At 37.6% G+C, this 17,986-nt stretch overlaps 2 protein-coding genes across 2 annotated transcripts; one reads left to right on the top strand and one right to left on the bottom strand.

Moving 5' to 3' along the window:
* Positions 1-1,465: 1,465 nt before the first annotated feature.
* LOC134322968 (uncharacterized) lies at positions 1,466-3,896 on the bottom strand. The gene is made up of 6 exons (XM_063004372.1): positions 3,807-3,896; positions 3,487-3,591; positions 3,017-3,133; positions 2,585-2,695; positions 2,362-2,493; positions 1,466-1,918 (listed from the first exon to the last, which is right to left on the bottom strand). Exons 1-6 carry the CDS (start codon positions 3,894-3,896, stop codon positions 1,466-1,468), a joined length of 1,008 nt encoding a protein of 335 aa, XP_062860442.1.
* Positions 3,897-11,036: 7,140 nt separating this feature from the next.
* Positions 11,037-14,160, top strand: LOC134323420 (extracellular calcium-sensing receptor-like). The gene is made up of 6 exons (XM_063004947.1): positions 11,037-11,251; positions 11,352-11,643; positions 11,791-12,582; positions 12,665-12,892; positions 13,025-13,148; positions 13,265-14,160. Exons 1-6 carry the CDS (start codon positions 11,037-11,039, stop codon positions 14,158-14,160), a joined length of 2,547 nt encoding a protein of 848 aa, XP_062861017.1.
* Positions 14,161-17,986: the final 3,826 nt, after the last annotated feature.

Genomic DNA, 17,986 nt, shown 5'->3' with positions numbered 1-17,986 from the left:
ACCTGCAGTCTCTAATAAAGAGGCTTCTTTAACAAAGGGTGTTAGTAATGTTAACATGGACGGTTTACTTGGTCCAAACCATAACGCTGACATCAAAATGTGCTTTTTTCTCACTTCTGGTTTCAGTTCAATTACCTGACACTGAATAGGCCAAATGCTGCATTTAGAACTTTTGAAAACTGGTGCACCATCACAATTCCAAATTAGTGTCAAGTCATCTTTTCCAAGAACTCCACTGTCATGTAACTTTTGATACTCTTCACCAGACTGTATGTCAGAGAGAACCCCAGAGGTTCTAGTTTTTTCATTAAGACTGACACTGTGTTCTTGCAGAAGTTGCTGAATTTGGGCATACAGGGGCAACACAAGAAAATAAAAGCCATTCTTTAGATTTGCACTGGCATCAAATACTGTGTTGCAAGAGTCACACTGAAAGGGACACTCTGCTCTAATGCCAAGGTATTTTGAACAGCTTTCACAATAAAAGTGAACTTCAAATTTGGATGAACTTCCAAATTCTGTTACGATTTACTGATGGGTGGACTCAATCGCGGGGTGTGTGTCGCCCTGAGGGGGCAGAGTCGATCCGAAGCAGAACTCAGAGAACCCCTTCAAGACAAAAATTGAAACCGCGGAACGGAAAGGGGCTGGGCGAGCCCAAGCCAACTGAAAAGGAGAAGATAACAAAAGTTTCACTACTCTGAAGTGACGAGCCCAACTAAGTACGAGATATAAAAGAAAGGGGCTAAAGAGCCCGGTTCGCTACACCAAACACGACAAAAAGCCGAATCGTGATGCGCATTTGTAACGCGCCTCGGTGTGATTCGAACCGACGCCGTCCTATACTAACACGCGGTGACTTAACCGGATGCGCCACAGCGCCACTAACAAATACGGCGCTGGTGAGCAATATGAAGGGCAAACAAAGGATCGCTTTTTTTTGTAAATAAAGAGATTAATTCTTTCTATCTCTGACTATTTAAAGGCGATATCAAACAAAGGGGTAATTATGAAAGAAGCAGGCTAAAATATAAACCCGTCTTAACCAAAAGTGGATTAATGAGAGAATTCTAACGCGTTACGCCCACACCCGAGTGAGAGGCGATACGCTCGTGAACACCACCGATGAGTACGGAAAACCCCGAGCTCATGGGCGGGACGAACTGAGCTTGGTCTGTCTAGCGACCATGCAGAGAAAGCACAGCGAGGAACGTTAAGCGACACAACGAGCACAGGAAAAGGGAAGAGACTTAAAGGGCAAATTCCCAAGTTTAATTAGTGAAATGCAAAGTAGTCACACCGGTCCTGACCTGTCCCTGAGTCACTTTGATTACCTCGACCGTAGGTCTACCGCGAACCCTCTATGAGGCCTCGCGTTACCAGTATCCCTAACGAACCGTGCAAGAGAGCACAAAAGAAAGGGTGTGACGGGGATGCCTGGCTAAGCGTTCCCTTAAGTACCTGCTCAGCCAGGTGTTCCCCGTTGCTGCTGATTGCGCGAGGGCGGCTTGGGCTTTGTAGTTCTGCTCCCCCTAGTAGAACTACCACGAGCCCGCCCTCGGGTGGCAATGAGAGGAGTCTCACGCGCTTGGCTCCCCCTGGTGGGCGCAGAGGGAGTCAAACGGCTTCTGTCCGTGCAAGCACCGGAGTCAGCTGAGTGAGACGCGGATCGGCCCCCCCTGGTGTCCACCAAGGGGACGGACCGACTCCTAACAAATTCTTTGTGGAAAAGGTAATGTGAAGATGGGATAAGACCTGGAAACATTATGTTAAACATTTCCAGTAAGTGAGTAAATGCTTCACCGGTTAAATTATGTCGTAACAAATAGGACATCAGCATCAATATACTTTCTCCTTTAGAAAGACGTGCCCCAGGATACAAGGGCTTGTCACCAGCATCAGCTCTATCTTCGTTGTCCTAGAGAGAAAGAGAGGGAGACAAAAGATGTAAAAATGTGAGCAGCTACAGAACGAAGCAGGAATATCAGTCCAGCATGTTTTCTTTTTTTTTATTAAATGTAATTTTCTAGAAATGCTTACCCTAGGCTATCACAAAATTAATGTTAATTTCATCATATTATAAAAAGCTACAAACCCAATAGAAGGAGTAGTGATCTGTATCGGTTTTATTTTGTCTCTATTTTGAAATAGTCTGATATTCAGAATGCCTTGCACTACTACCTGCTTCCTCAACTCCACCTCACACAACTTAAAAATAAAGCATCATGTCAGGACAAAAACAGCTGCTACAGTCAGCCCATAGCTATTTTATATTGTCTACATTGCACTCATTTTCAAAATGATCTTCTTTACATGAGTTATTAAACTTAACTACTAACACTTTGTCATTAAACCATTTACCACTGAAAATTCTGAGGTGCTTCCTCCACCAGTATTGTCCTCCATCATGTTTTCACTGTCCCCATCATTTCCAGCTTCACTCCTGGTAGCATGAAGCATACTTCCTTCAGAATCTGACAGGTCTTCCTCATACTATAGGTTAAGAAAAAGATATGACTTAAAAGAATATCAATATAAATATCGAAAAGGTAAAAAACTGTGTGATGTATAATTATTTATGTACCTCTTGAATGTCAGCACCAAACAGGCTACTTGTGGAGGAGTTTTCATTGTCCACTGCACCATCATCATCTTCACTGTTGGATGCATTGCTCATGTCATCTTCAATGTTGTTCTAAAGATTAACAAGGGAAAAAGAATAAATAACTGAATGAATGGCAGAATATCGTTGAATTTGTGTAGGCCCTCTGCTGCCACTGGCTTGGTGCATGTTGGGAGGAAATAAGTGGAATGAACGGAGAATGGAGTTTGTCATTTGGCCATAATAAAGTGGAATCTTTCTGTAAGGGGGATAAATGCTTTCACCAACTATCACAGCAATCCACTAACTACAAGTGATATCAGCATATTTTAAGATTTGTTGTTGGAGCAATGAGTTGGATGAAAAGAAATAACAATGCCATTAGACAAAACTGCAATTATGTATGTACTGTACCTCTTGAATGTCAGTACCCATAAGGCTAGTTGTGGAGTTTTCATTGTCCACTTCACAGCTGGATGCATTAACCATATCATCTTCTGTGTTTACTCCGTCATCCTCAATGTCTAAAGGCTAACAAGGGAAAACGTGAAAAGTAAATTAAAAAATAGCAGACTTTTCTTGTACCACAAATAATAGATAATAGAACTGGGCAGTGTTTGTTAATCACTAATGGGTGACAGACACAATTTATGTGAAGTACAAACAGAAGGTAAAAGTTTATTTGACAACTCAAAGACATATAAAGTGGAAGTCATATAAACAAATTGTGTAGTACAGTATGAAGAACATTACTACTGCTGTAAAAAGAGATGCTCTGCATGAGGAATGGACAATATGGACAAAATTAAGTATCACAATATGTCTGACTGAACACCTTAGTATCGATATTACAATAATACTGTAGGGAATAATCGTGTTAATACCTCTTGAATGTCCTTCTCGAAGTGCTCATTGCCCATTTTTTCATTTTCACTGTTGGAAGTGTTACTGTCACCTCCAGTATTTCTTGGACCATTTTCATTGTAGTTCTACTTGTAGACAAGGAAAGACAGAATGTTAGGGAAAAAAGATAGTAATTTCTTTCCCCAAGGTTAATATTACTGATTAAATAATAAGAAATAATGGTAATTATAACTTATGCTGTGCAGCACGTCATAAATAACAAATTTAAATTTATTATGTCTGTCTAAAGTCATGTGTGTAGTATTTTAATGTCTGTATATCAATAATAAATGTTACTTACTTTTGCATTCCATCTGAACTTGGTTCGCCTTGGGATTATTTCTGTATCGTTCTCCAAGTATCGTTTGTACCGTCCTGAACGTTTCGCCATTTTCTCGCCTCTGTTACACAGCAGCTAGCGATGTAGAGAGAATCTCGCGCGTTTTTCATGCTTCCCACAATTATTTTCGTCGCAGTCCCGCACATCTCGCGAGATCAAGGTCATTTGACCTGTTCGCGCGCAATTAGACGGTTGAGCATGGAGGGAGAATCTTCGGCGGTTGGCACACACGAAGTTATTCTGCGTCACAATGGCATTTGCCATATACTACTTCAAGGACAAGTCCGTGGAAGTTGGGAAAATTGACTGGATGACTACTGAAGACCAGCAATGTACATCTTCGGAAATGATCACACAGTGCCCCAGACTAGATGATGAAGATGGATGGATAAATGTAAAGTGGGACAAAGGCAAGAAAAAGAAAGATGGTCCAGCCTTTTTTCCTGCTAAGGTGTTAATGCTCAGTGGTAAGTAACTTTCTAAGTTCTCTGTTTGAATTTGGCTACGTCGACATTATGTTTTAGTTTTAAAACGCATCACTTTTGCTACGTTTGGCTTCCATATTACTCAGCCTTTACAGAGACTTTTGGCGCCATAATGTTTGAAAATTCCGGTCAAGTATAGACTGTGAGAAACAGACTTTTAGAAACGCTCGTCCAAGTTAAACATTATCAGACGTATCTTCATAATATACGTTACATATCCAACATAGTGCGTTAATGTTGGCCAATTGACGTTTTATTATTTGTAAGGACAGCAAATTCATATTTACTAACCAGTTTTCTATGTGGAGGTCACTAATGTAGTGTCACATAGTCCTGGGTGAGGTATGCTAGTTTAAGAGTTTCACCCTGAGCAAAGCTTTCTTTAAAAACCTTCACAGTAAAAATAAGAATAAAACTGGAAAGTTATGTTGTGTGTAAGTGCTACTAAAGTAGAGATTTCTGACTCAGTGTATGAGAGAAGACAAAGTAGATAAAGTGTAGTAAAATAAACACTTAAATGTGTGCTTTAGACGTTTTCTTTCACATAGTCTGAAAGAATCCATGTTATAGAAGCAAAACAATCCTAAGTCTCAAAATTGACCAGTGCACGAAACGAATGTTGCTACAATTTTGTCAAAAGGTGGTGCTTTTTTATATTGTCTGAACTAGGTTGTCACAATATCATTTGGTATTATGACAACTTACTGGCAATTTAGAGTTCCATGCAGATACAATGGTACGTATGACGAATTCTAGAAGGTTATGACAGCGTACTGACAGCATTACCACTGCGTTGTTACACAGAGAACGCAGTGGTAATGCTGTCAGTACGCTGTCATAACCTTCTAGAATTCGTCATACGTACCAAGAGAACTTTCTGAGAAATTGCATTTCAACATTGTTGGCATTAAACAATAGATTGTTACTTTGTCACATCATAACTGTGTTTGCAGGGAAGTGTAGTGTGTTATGTTGCCACCAATGAGTATGTTAGGGAGAGTGCAGAGATCACACATAGTTTGATGACCGATTTGGCATTTTATTTTGCTCAGTGTACACAAAACTTTTTCACACAGACAACTACAGTGACTTTTGCCACAAGAGAGAGGAATTCATAAAGGGTGTGGACATCTGGAACCAGTCACTCAAGAGGAAGACCAAGCCAAACAGCAGGTGGATGAGGGATGTAGAAGAGGTGAATGAAAGACCAGTAAAACAGGTAATTACATTCATACAGTTAAGGAATAGTAGAATTAAATGCCATCTTTTCCCTTATGTCAATCCAACAACGTTTAAACCCAGACAGGCAGTAAGTGAAGAACAGAGTGGAGGAGATGGAGGTGAGGAGATATCAGGAGAGAAAGATACAAACAGAACATCAGAGTAGATGTTAGACGTGATGCTGATGTGATGAAGAGAGATTTGAACTGAACTAAAAGATGAGCTGCTATCGAGGCTGCAGATTTGCACACCCCTGCTATTGAAAAACTTTAAATGTTTTTTTTTTTTACAGCAAAAGAGCAAAAAGGCATCCAGTACTTCAAAAGAGGCAGCAGACCAAATAATTGAAGACCTGAAGAAGGAGTTGATGGCAAAGCAAGCATCTTTAGAGGTAAATTATTTAAGTATTTACACAGTTTGGAGTTTAAATTATGTGTTTAAAGGAGCAGTGTGTAATAGGGGTGTAACGGTTGTCACCCCGATTTAGTACAGTACACACTGCTGGACCGTTAAAGCAGTAGGATCTTTTAGAAATGTGAATGTTCAGTATACACTGAACTTCAGACATACTATACCCGGCATCTTACCAATGTCACGTGATGCACAACGTCACGCCATTTATTTATTTTATTCAAAAATATACTGATAATGTTACTGTAATAATGTAATGGTGCTACATTGTTGGAAGATGAGCCGTTCCTATTATTGGATCCAAACCTATTTAAAGCCAGAGAGCTGAATGTCTGTAGAATAGATCTTATGCATACAATACAGCATTGCATCCCATCACTATATATACTTAAAGGCTCATTCTAAACACAACACTCCCTAATGACTTTATAATTATACACTAGTGAAAATGATGATGATTTTCTTTTGGTGTAGTCATCTACAGAAAAAGAGGACTCATCAGATGAAGACTTGCTGCCTAGGAACTGGAGTAAGGCGCAGCAGAAAATAAATGAGCTTAAAAGGGAGAACAAGAGGCTGAAAGAAGGCAACCCTAAAGAGATACTAGATGCCTTGAGAGGTGATATTTTTAATTTGAAGTAATTAAATTAAACCAGTACCCCATTTGTATGCAACATCACAATGTAGCAAAATAAATCAACATCAAACTTGTAAAGGAGCAGTACACTCATATTAAAGATAATGAAATATATTTTTCCATTTGGTCCTGATTACTGTCTACCTGTCATCTTGGCTACCTGCTAAGAATGGCAGTTTCGGTTGGTCCTTCTGTCCATCAACACTTAACTTCAAGACATTATCTTCAGGGTTCATAGAGGTCCCACTAAGCTTCACAAAAATCTAAAAAAATAAAAAATCCAACTGTTCTCACTCGCCTTAGCTTTTGAATGGATATTTCTTTTTTTAAAGTGAATATCCTGATGTTTGGAAATTAAACTTTCACCATTGTCTTATAATGATTTATATGTTCATTTTCTTAACAGAGCTTCCTGTGGTAGTTACAAATTTAAAAGAAGTAACTGAAAAACTTGCATTTCAACCCTCAACTCCTGCATCCACCTGGTCAACACCCACAACATCTTTAAACTCACCAGTTTCTGGATGCGTTTCTACTCCAGCAGTGTCTGATGATATGGTACGTACCCAGAGTGTAGTGTCTTCATCAGGTTGTCCCCTGCGTGGCACAGTAGCATTTTGCACCCCCTATTGCTTTGTGGGGGTCCTGGCCACTGAAGAACCATGAAGGGTGAAAGGGTCTAACAGTATACAGAGAAACAGATGAACTACAGTCTGTAATTGTAGAACTACAAAGTGGTCCTATATGGTCACTACTGCTGATAAAATGGACAATGAGGTACAAGGAGGTGTACCTAATAAAGTGGCAGCTGGGTTTACATACTGCATAGATTTCTCAGAGAATATGTTGTTATTTTATCATTACTTTGGTGTGTAACAACGATGTATGACCAATTGCAAACTAACTGATCACTCAATTGTTCTGCAGGTCTTTCTTTTGCCAGGCTCTGATGTCAAAGTCCCTAGACGAAAGCTTAACTCTCTGCGGACTACGAATCCGTCAGTCTACATCGGGGACCTTGCTGTGCTTGTCTATGGCAGGGAAACACTATCTCATTCAAGCTTGACAGGGAGACAATCAGGGGCACACAAAGACGTGGAATCAAAGCCACAACTTGATAACACAAAACTTGATGCTATAATAGGTAACTGCATTTAAATAAAATTAAATTTTATTCTAAAATAAATTTCTACACGTTTGTATAGTTTTTAACAAAATGACTGGAATGTTTCATTTTGGAAGTTACCATGATTTAGTTAAATTACTGATTCAATGTTGAGTTAAATCTCTCTTAAAAGTGTAATCTGCGATCATCAGTTTATATTTGTGAATGTGGCAAAAAACATTATTGCTGCAAACAAAAGGGAAAAAAAGAACCTAAAAATGAACTTTAATTTATGTGAAGGAAAACATTTAAAGGACATTTTCAGTTATTTGTAGGTAAACGTAGTAATTTTGCCAATTGCATTAGTGTTCAGATACTTGCCTGATGAAACTGAATTTCACATTGCGTGTAGAGACATGCTGCTTTGACTGTTTTATTATGTTAACTCAGGATGTTGATCGTAGGGTGATAGAAAGTAATGTTTTTTGGTTTTGTTTCTGTGTCCCAGGCCATGCCCTGTCAAAGTTTCCTGACATCAGCATCCAAGAAGTGAGACGCATCATAAGAAAAAAATGCAACAACGAAAGCTATACAAAGCAAGTCACTGCAAAGAAGACCGTGTGAAAAGAACATTCTTTCCATTTTGTTGAACACTTTTTGGTTGGATTTGTGGTTCCTCTGCCTCTGGATGACCATTTAACAGGGCAAAAACCTGCTTATGGGCAGCCAGAAAGGCTGCAAGACTGTGTTTCTGTCTTGTCCCAAACTGGTGTTAATTTGAGATATGTTCTTATTTTGGCATATTTTGCCATCCAGTGTTATTTGTTATATTTATTTGTTAAATTTAAATTTATAAAGAAATATGTTCTTAATCATGAGTATGTCTTGTTTATTTTTATGTATGTAATCCTCTGGTAAGTCTACTTAAAGTACAGTTAAAGGTATATTAGTGTAAAAAATGGAAACTAAATTGAAACAGTTGTATACTTAAAAACATATATAAGTAGTAAACTAATTATTATGTTAAGTTCAAAAGTAAGCTTATTTGTATACTGTTCGTTTACTCGTTATATACTTCTATCCCACTTTTTAGTTTATGAGAGTACACTTTTAAGTATACAGTAATACTTAACAGTGTACTTTCATGAACTAAAAAGTATAATAGAAGTATATAACGAGTAAACTAACAGTATACATGTAAGTATACTTTTAGTATAGTTGTAGTACAAAATAAAACTTGGATATAAACTAGTTGTGCACTCAAAATGTACTACTCTTTCACCTAAAGTATACTTTTATAAACTAAAAAGTGGGCCAATTTAGTCCCAAGAAGTATTGAATTAGTAAACTTACCAGTACACTATTAGTACATTGATATTAGTATACTTTCTACATAAAGTATACTTGGGAAATATACTTCAACTTTACTTAAGTTTACTTAAGAAAATAAACTTTAAGTATACTTTTTTTTGGTAAGGATATGTGTGCCATAGGGCTAGATTTACCCAAATAAAGCCCACACTTATGTATAAATAGCGAACTTGTAAGCAATATGAGTAAGTTGTTCCCTGTTGTGTATTCACGTGTAATCCTCAATAAATCTATAACTTTTCTGCTACTTTCAGCATCAGTTCGATTTCTTTATTAAAAGTATTATTTGTAAGTGAGTTACGACCCGCCATTTTGATTGTTTGAACACTGAGATGGTATGATGACGGTCGCTCTGTGAGAAAAATAATATAGTTAAAAGAAAAGATATTTAGGTTTAGGTTTAAAGTTAGTGTGAAGGTGAGAAGTGTTGTCGGGAGGATCTGAGAGCTGCTCACCGTCCATTTTACTAATAAATTCTTTAAAACATAAAACCCGTTCGTAAAGTCGTCATGAGTCAATTGGAGAGTCGACTCCCTTTACTGAATCGGTTGGCGACAAACAACTCACACAGAAAATAAAAAGCAACAATCATGGAAACTATCCGACAATTAAAAGGCAATCCCACAAAGTTAAACTATATAACGTTTTACACCATACAAGTAATGTTTTTATCTCACCCACAATAAAAGAAATGCATTATTATTGTACAAATAAGTACACTTTAAGGTTAAAAGTAAGTACCGCACAGACCAGTCACTGCCGTGCTCGTTATCTAAACTCGCAGCACCTGGACTCGGTTCATTGTGCCGAATCTCTAATTGCATGAAGACTGAACCGGTATAATGAAGCTCGTTCTGTGTAAAAAGTTTTTATTGTTAACATGAAATATATTGTCGGGGGATCCGAGTGCTGATGACGTTCCATTTACCTAATAAAATATATATAACATAAAAACATGTTCATAAAATCCTCAGAAACTATTGAAGAGTCAACTCTCTTTACTGAATCGCTTCGTATCAAACAACTCTTTAATGCTGTGCTCTCCATAACGCTCACCGGCTTAATAATGTAATAATGCGGGATAATGAGGCCTTCCAGTCAGCCAGTGTCACCATGGCTGGTTCTTCACAGTACCAGTTACTGAAGTACTGCTGAAGTGTAGGGGTTTCTTCTCCTTTTTTGCATTTTTGCAAGTAATAATGCCAGCTTCTCTCCCTGCATCTTTTCTTTGGTATCACTGTGTTGTATTTGGCCTATCTGGTGTCTGGGTCACTGAAGTGTGACCTGAGAGGGTTCAGTTGTAGCTGGGTTGGCAGCGTCAAGCAGAACATGGCACAGTAGAACTATCAGAAATAAATAGCATTTCTTTTTCTTAATTCATTGGATTTTAAGGTCTGACGAAAAAATCTGTGGTTGTGGTTAGTATCACCAAAGTAAATCCATTAAAGGCAGTAAGCCAATGTCTTAAATAAGATCTATAATAACTTACGTTGTTAGTAAAATAGGATTTGCTTTATTTAAAAAGCATAATTTGGATATTTATATTGTCTAGTTTTAAAACCTCAAATGAAAATCTGCACGTTCAGACGCCACGTAGATTTAGAATGTTTTCTTATAACAGCAAACAGGTGGGTTATAAAGACCCTGAACAAATATGTGAAAATACAGAATACATTATAGATGTTTGTAAAAAGTCAACAAAATAAATTTGATGATAAAAACATTGTTAGAAAACATTACTGCACTTTATTGTGTTCTACTCAGTGAACAGTAAAACATGGTAAATATCAAAGTCTATTTTTGCAGATGTAAAAGTCACACCTCCACTGACAAAAGCCCTCGAGTGTAAATTTGCCATAGAGAATGAGCATATCTAAAGGTATAAATACCACAATACCACATCAGACAGGTCTTAGTACATGCTCTTGATAATAACCTACACTTTAGCGTGCTGTAGGTAGATGGAGTCTGTCTTCACTCTTTTGCATGTGATAATAGCCATTATAAATTTTTCTGAAGCTAATGAGACTATTTGCAGCTTGCTGGGAGAACCTGTGTACCCACAGCTGTGGATGGATGGGGATATCATGGTGGGAGCAATTTTTCCCTTCCATGGTGGCTGGGAGATCACAGACATGACCTATACTATTGTACCACCTTCAATAAACTGCACGAGGTAAGCAGCATAAGTAAAAGAAATTGCATTTAAAAATGTGTCAATTACGTGTATTATCATTATTACTTCTAAAATAATGCTTTTGTATATTTCTGACCAGTCTAAATTTCAGAGCTTTCCAATATTCACAGTCCTTGATCTTTGCAATTGAGGAGATCAACAACAGCTCGTCTTTGCTGCCTGGAGTCTCACTGGGCTACGAGATCTATGACACCTGTACTTCTACAGCACTGGGTGTTAAAGCAGCAATGGCATTGATTAACGGGAATAAGAAATCAGTTTTAGATGAGCCATGTACAAAGTCAGCAAAGGTTCAAGCCATAATTGGAGAATCGGTGTCATCAATATCCATGGCTATAGCAAAGAGTATCGGACCCTTCAGTATGCCTTTAGTAAGATTTTTTGTAGGTTTTTATGAACATGACAACACAACTATGTTATTTACGTGTAAAAATGTGTTTCATGACTGTGGTTTAATGTGTAATATTGTAAAAATCATGTGTGAATTTTAATTCTAATGTGTGTCAATCCAATTTTAGATCAGTCACTATTCTACCTGTGAGTGTCTCAGTGACAAGAGCAAATATCCCTCATTTCTGCGCACTATTCCCAGTGATTACCATCAGAGCAGAGCATTGGCAGAGATGGTCAAGCACTTTAACTGGACCTGGGTTGGAGCAATAAGAAGAGATGATGACTATGGTAACAATGGGATGGCTGCATTTACTAAAGTGGCTGAGCAGTTGGGAATATGTTTGGAATATTCTCTTCCATATGTTAAAACCTACTCACAAGAAAAAGTGATGAGAATTGTTAAAACAATCAAAAGCTCCACTTCTCGAGTAATCGTGGGATTTCTTGCTGAATGGGACCTGCAGATTTTGATAGACGCGTTTGCTGAACACAACATTACTGGTTACCAGTGGGTCGGAACTGAAGGCTGGATCTCTGTTACAGGACTGGCTAGAATGGACATACACAACGTGCTACAAGGAGCCATAGGCCTGGCTATTCCCAAAGCAACAGTAACCGGTCTGCAGAACTTTATTTTAGATATAAAACCACTCAAATCTGTAGGCAGTGCCATTTTTACTAAATTCTGGGAAGCTTTGTTTGGGTGTACATACACAAAGCAGATCGATTCAAAAGAATTACCTTTGTGCACAGGAGAAGAGAAACTGTCTGAGATGAAAAACTCTTATACTGACATGACCCTGATGCCCATTTTCAGTAATGTGTATAAAGGAGTTTATGCCATTGCCCATACCCTGCATGACCTTCTTAATTGCCAACAAACCTGTGCCTCTAAGAACCAACCTGATCTTCTCACAGTAAGATGCTCAGACACTGTTCTAAACTTTAGTACTTCAGGTAACCAGCCATGATTAATGAATCTTTGTTTTATTTTCTTAGTTTCTGGAGCAACTCAAAAAGGTTCGATTCAAAACCAAAGATGGTGAAGAAGTTTATTTTGATAAAAACGGTGACCCCCCAGGAAAGTATGAAATAATAAACTGGCAAACAAGTAAAGAGCACCAACATGAATTTGTTACTGTTGGACTGTATGATTCGTCTTTTCCTATTCATGACCGTTTAACAGTAAACATGGCCTCTATTGTGTGGGCAAAATACAGCAATCAGGTAAGTTCAGAGGGTTTTTCTTCATATATATCATTCTTACAAAGTATAGCTACTTTTACATTTTATCTGTTGTTATGTTTAAATAATATTTACTTAAATAAATGGGTAAAAACCCTGTTATATTGGGTACAGGTACCAACATCTGTATGCAGTGAAAGTTGCCCACCAGGAACGAGAAAGGCTGTGAAAAAAGGAAAACCGATCTGCTGCTTTGACTGCATTCCATGTGCTGCAGGGGAAATCAGCAACATGACAGGTATATAATGTATTCATTCTATATATCTGATAGAATAGTATAGAATTATGTCTCATTGTCGTTCTGAGTATGTAACTGTTACTGTTAACTGTAACTTCTTTGTCCCTTCATAACAGATTCTGTTGAATGTGAGCAGTGCCAGCAAGATTACTGGTCAAATCCAAACAAAGATAAATGTGTAAAGAAGGAAATTGAATTTTTATCTAATGAGGAAACGATGGGAATTTTGTTAACTGCTGTTTCTATAACTGGTGCATGTATGACACTGATAATAGCAACGATTTTCCTTAGATATAGAAATACACCGATAGTCAAGGCCAACAACTCTGAGCTGAGCTTCCTGCTGCTCTTCTCTCTGACTCTGTGTTTCCTCTGTTCACTTACTTTCATCAATCGACCCTCGGAGTGGTCCTGCATGCTGCGCCACACAGCGTTCGGGATCATCTTCGTCCTCTGCATCTCCTGTGTTCTGGGTAAAACAATAGTGGTGTTGATGGCGTTCAGAGCGACACTTCCGGGCAGTAACATCATGAAATGGTTTGGGCCTCCACAGCAGAGACTCAGTGTTCTTGCTTTTACTTTAATTCAGGTTATTATTTGTGTTCTTTGGTTAATAATATCTCCTCCGTACCCATTTAAAAATCTCAAGCATTACAAAGAAAAGATCATTCTGGAATGTAACTTGGGGTCAGCTGTGGGTTTCTGGGCTGTTCTGGGTTATATCGGGATTTTGGCTCTTCTGTGTTTTGTTTTGGCTTTTTTAGCTAGAAAACTTCCTGATAATTTTAATGAAGCTAAATTTATTACATTCAGCATGTTGATATTCTGTGCAGTTTGGATCACTTTTATTCCAGCGTATGTCAGTTCACCTGGTAAATTTACTGTCGCTGTGGAGATTTTTGCTATTCTGGCCTCAAGTTTTGGTTTGCTGTTCTGTATTTTTCTTCCTAAATGTTACATAATCATCCTGAAACCTGAGAAGAACACCAAAAAACAACTGATGGGAAAATGAGCTTTTAACTGAGCTATCAGTGTAAATATTTATTTAATACACATTGAATTACAGAAAATTACTACAATGTGAATATAAGATCTGAACCTATCAATAAATATTACATTTTACTGTTATAAATTTTTTCATACATGTTTTATAATGTGAATTGAAAGCTCACTTTCTCCATATTTCAGCCCATTTATGAATAGATAACATTTTTAATAACATGTGGTGTTTTAAAAATATTACAAAACTCTAAGATGTCTTAATATAACAATAAATAACTGAAATTACTTTTTAAATTCATGTACACAAAGCAGCAGCAGCCTTTATAGAAATATGATCACATAAAATCTTTATTTAAGGACACAGACGGCCCAAGAAAACGAACAATAATGAATAACCATGAGAAAATTAGAATCAACAATGGTTAGTGAAATAATCATTTTATTTATTAAAAGAAAAAAAGTTATCCAACACATCTAGACCCTTCATGAATCAACAGTTATTGCCTCTTGGTTATGTGATAAACAGATGAACAAAGCAGCTCTTACATGCCTTAAAAATGGCAACTTAAGTAATTACATCATTAATATGAGTTTAAAATAAAAGTGTATGGAGAAGTTTCAGGGTGAAAACAAGTGCCAACTAGGAACTAAAACACTAGTCTCACATTTTGTGTAAAACACTTCTATCCTCAAGTCTTTTGGGATAATGTTATAGACTAATGAGCAAAAACTGAAACTCTAACAGGGTGTTTAACATTCACTGCTTCACCAGAAAACAAGAAGCACAAAGTCCATTCACCGCCATGATTGGCAACTACACTAGCAGCGTCTGGACTCGGCACTATATTAGTGTGTTTGTAGATCAATACAGTGCTGAGTCTTTTGTGGAGAAGTTGAATATAAAGATGTAGGAATATAAGTGCATTGTAAACATAAAGGCATTTCTGGTAGTTTCATCAATATAATTGAAGTATACCTTTCTCTCTTTTTATAATATTTGGTAAGTTTTTCTCAGTAGAGGATGAAGGCCCGTGTGAAGCAATTCCCACACGTTTCATTATTCTATAGTATATATGTGAATGTTTAAGCTTAATAAGATGTGAAAAGGGCCCCAGATATGTGTGCCATAGGGCTAGATTTACCCAAATAAAGCCACACTTATGTATCAATAGAGAACTTGTAAGCAATATGAGTAAGTTGTTCCCTGTTGTGTATTCACGTGTAATCCTCAATAAATCTATAACTTTTCTGCTACTTTCAGCATCAGTTCGATTTCTTTATTAAAAGTATTATTTGTAAGTGAGTTACGACCCGCCATTTTGATTGTTTGAACACTGAGATGGTATGATGACGGTCGCTCTGTGAGAAAAATAATATAGTTAAAAGAAAAGATATTTAGGTTTAGGTTTAGGTTTAAAGTTAGTGTGAAGGTGAGAAGTGTTGTCGGGAGGATCTGAGAGCTGCTCACCGTCCATTTTACTAATAAATTCTTTAAAACATAAAACCCGTTCATAAAGTCGTCATGAGTCAATCGGAGAGTCGACTCCCTTTACTGAATCGGTTGGCGACAAACAACTCGCACGGAAAATAAACAGCAACAATCATGGAAACTATCCGACAATTAAAAAGCAATCCCACAAAGTTAAACTATATAACGTTTTACACCATACAAGTAATGTTTTTATCTAACCCACAATAAAATAAATGCATTATTATTGTACAAATAAGTACACTTTAAGGTTAAAAGTAAGTACCGCACAGACCAGTCACTGCCGTGCTCGTTATCTAAATCAGTGTTTCTCAACCTTTTTTCAGTCACGGCACCCTTTGAAAGTATGCAAAATCTCAAGTCACCCCAGTCTAAAATGTATTAAAAAACGTACACTCTGCATCCCTCGGACTGCTAACACACATGCACACACACCATAAGGTGTCATTTAGGGAGGGAGGGGTAAACGTGACTTACTTTTAATGGGAAACCTGAGCCTGGGATGATGCACACAATCGCCCTATTCTGGCAGGGATGGATGAGAGGCAGAAACGGAGCTCCTGGTCCAGAGCCCTCAGTCGCTCCCTGTACTTGTGCTTGATGTAAGTTAGGCTCGGAAAGCTCAGTTTGCGCCATGAACGAATCGGATTTAACATAATTAAACATGTTTATAGTTTATTTCTCAATTGTTTGTCATTATACTAAGAGCACTGCTTCTTTTCTGCATGTTCTCTCTGTAGCTCGGTTACGGCTCTCTCAACTCAAAAGAAGCTTTATTGGCATGACAAATAAAGACATTCATATTGCCAAAGCTCAGTTACAGAGAAATAATAAAAATAACAATACGAAAAAACAAATGTATACAAAACAGTTACATGTGCAAAAAAATATAGAATAGAATAAAATATTAATAAAAACAGTGCAAAATAATAACAATAAAAATTATAATATTTACAGTAATGAGGTAGTAATAACGATCAGTTTGTGTGTGTATGTGCATCTCTCTCTCTCTCTGTGTGTGTGTGTGTGTGTGTGTGTGTGTGCGTCTCTCTCTCTTGTATTTGATGTATTGATAAATAAAATAATGTAAAATCTCTAAATCTTTCTCTATTTGTGTGTGTGTGTGTGTCGCTCGCTCTCTTTGTGTGTGTGTCGCTCACTCTCTCTCTCTCTCTGTGTGTGTCTTTATATATTAATATTTTAATATATAAATTAATGTGTGAGTGTGTGTGTGTGTGTGTGTCGCTCGCTCTCCGCTCTCCGTTTTCGGGTTTGAATTTCGATAATGAACAGCTCTTATTATGACTGATCGATTCCCTTCACTGATGGAAGCAGAATGGGTGGATTACAGTCTGAACGGCACAGAAATAAAAATATATATAGCGGCTCCCAGAGGCGCGACTCGGTTCCTTTTGTTCATTTTTAAGAGCCGTTCTATAGAATCGGATCGTTCGCGAACGACCCATCGCTATCAGAATATTTTTGACGGCACCCCAGTTGAGAAAGGCTGATCTAAACTCGCAGCACCTGGACTCGGTTCATTGTGCCGAATCTCTAATTGCATGAATACTGAACTGGTATAATGAAGCTCGTTCTGTGTAAAAAGTTCTTATTGTTAACATGAAATATATTGTCGGGGGATCCGAGTGCTGATGACGTTCCATTTAACTAATAAAATATATATAACATAAAAACATGTTCATAAAATCCTCACAAACTATTGAAGAGTCAACTCTCTTTACTGAATCGCTTCGTATCAAACAACTCTTTAATGCTGTGCTCTCCATAACGCTCACCGGCTTAATAATGTAATAATGCGGGATAATGAGGCCTTCCAGTCAGCCAGTGTCACCATGGCTGGTTCTTCACAGTACCAGTTACTGAAGTACTGCTGAAGTGTAGGGGTTTCTTCTCCTTTTTTGCATTTTTGCAAGTAATAATGCCAGCTTCTCTCCCTGCACCTTTTCTTTGGTACCACTGTGTTGTGTTTGGCCTCTCTGGTGTCTGGGTCACTGAAGTGTGACCTGAGAGGGTTCAGTTGTAGCTGGGTTGGCAGCGCCAAGCAGAACATGGCACAGTAGAACTATCAGAAATAAATAGCATTTCTTTTTCTTAATTCATTGGATTTTAAGGTCTGACGAAAAAATCTGTGGTTGTGGTTAGTATCACCAAAGTAAATCCATTAAAGGCAGTAAGCCAATGTCTTAAATAAGATCTATAATAACTTAAGTTGTTAGTAAAATAGGATTTGCTTTATTTAAAAAGCATAATTTAGATATTTATACTGTCTAGTTTTAAAACCTCAAATGAAAATCTGCACGTTCAGACGCCACATAGATTTAGAATG

Source organism: Trichomycterus rosablanca, chromosome 11 (assembly GCF_030014385.1).
Source record: "Trichomycterus rosablanca isolate fTriRos1 chromosome 11, fTriRos1.hap1, whole genome shotgun sequence".
Lineage (NCBI taxonomy): Eukaryota > Metazoa > Chordata > Actinopteri > Siluriformes > Trichomycteridae > Trichomycterus > Trichomycterus rosablanca.
This window is presented reverse-complemented; position numbering and strand designations above follow the sequence as displayed.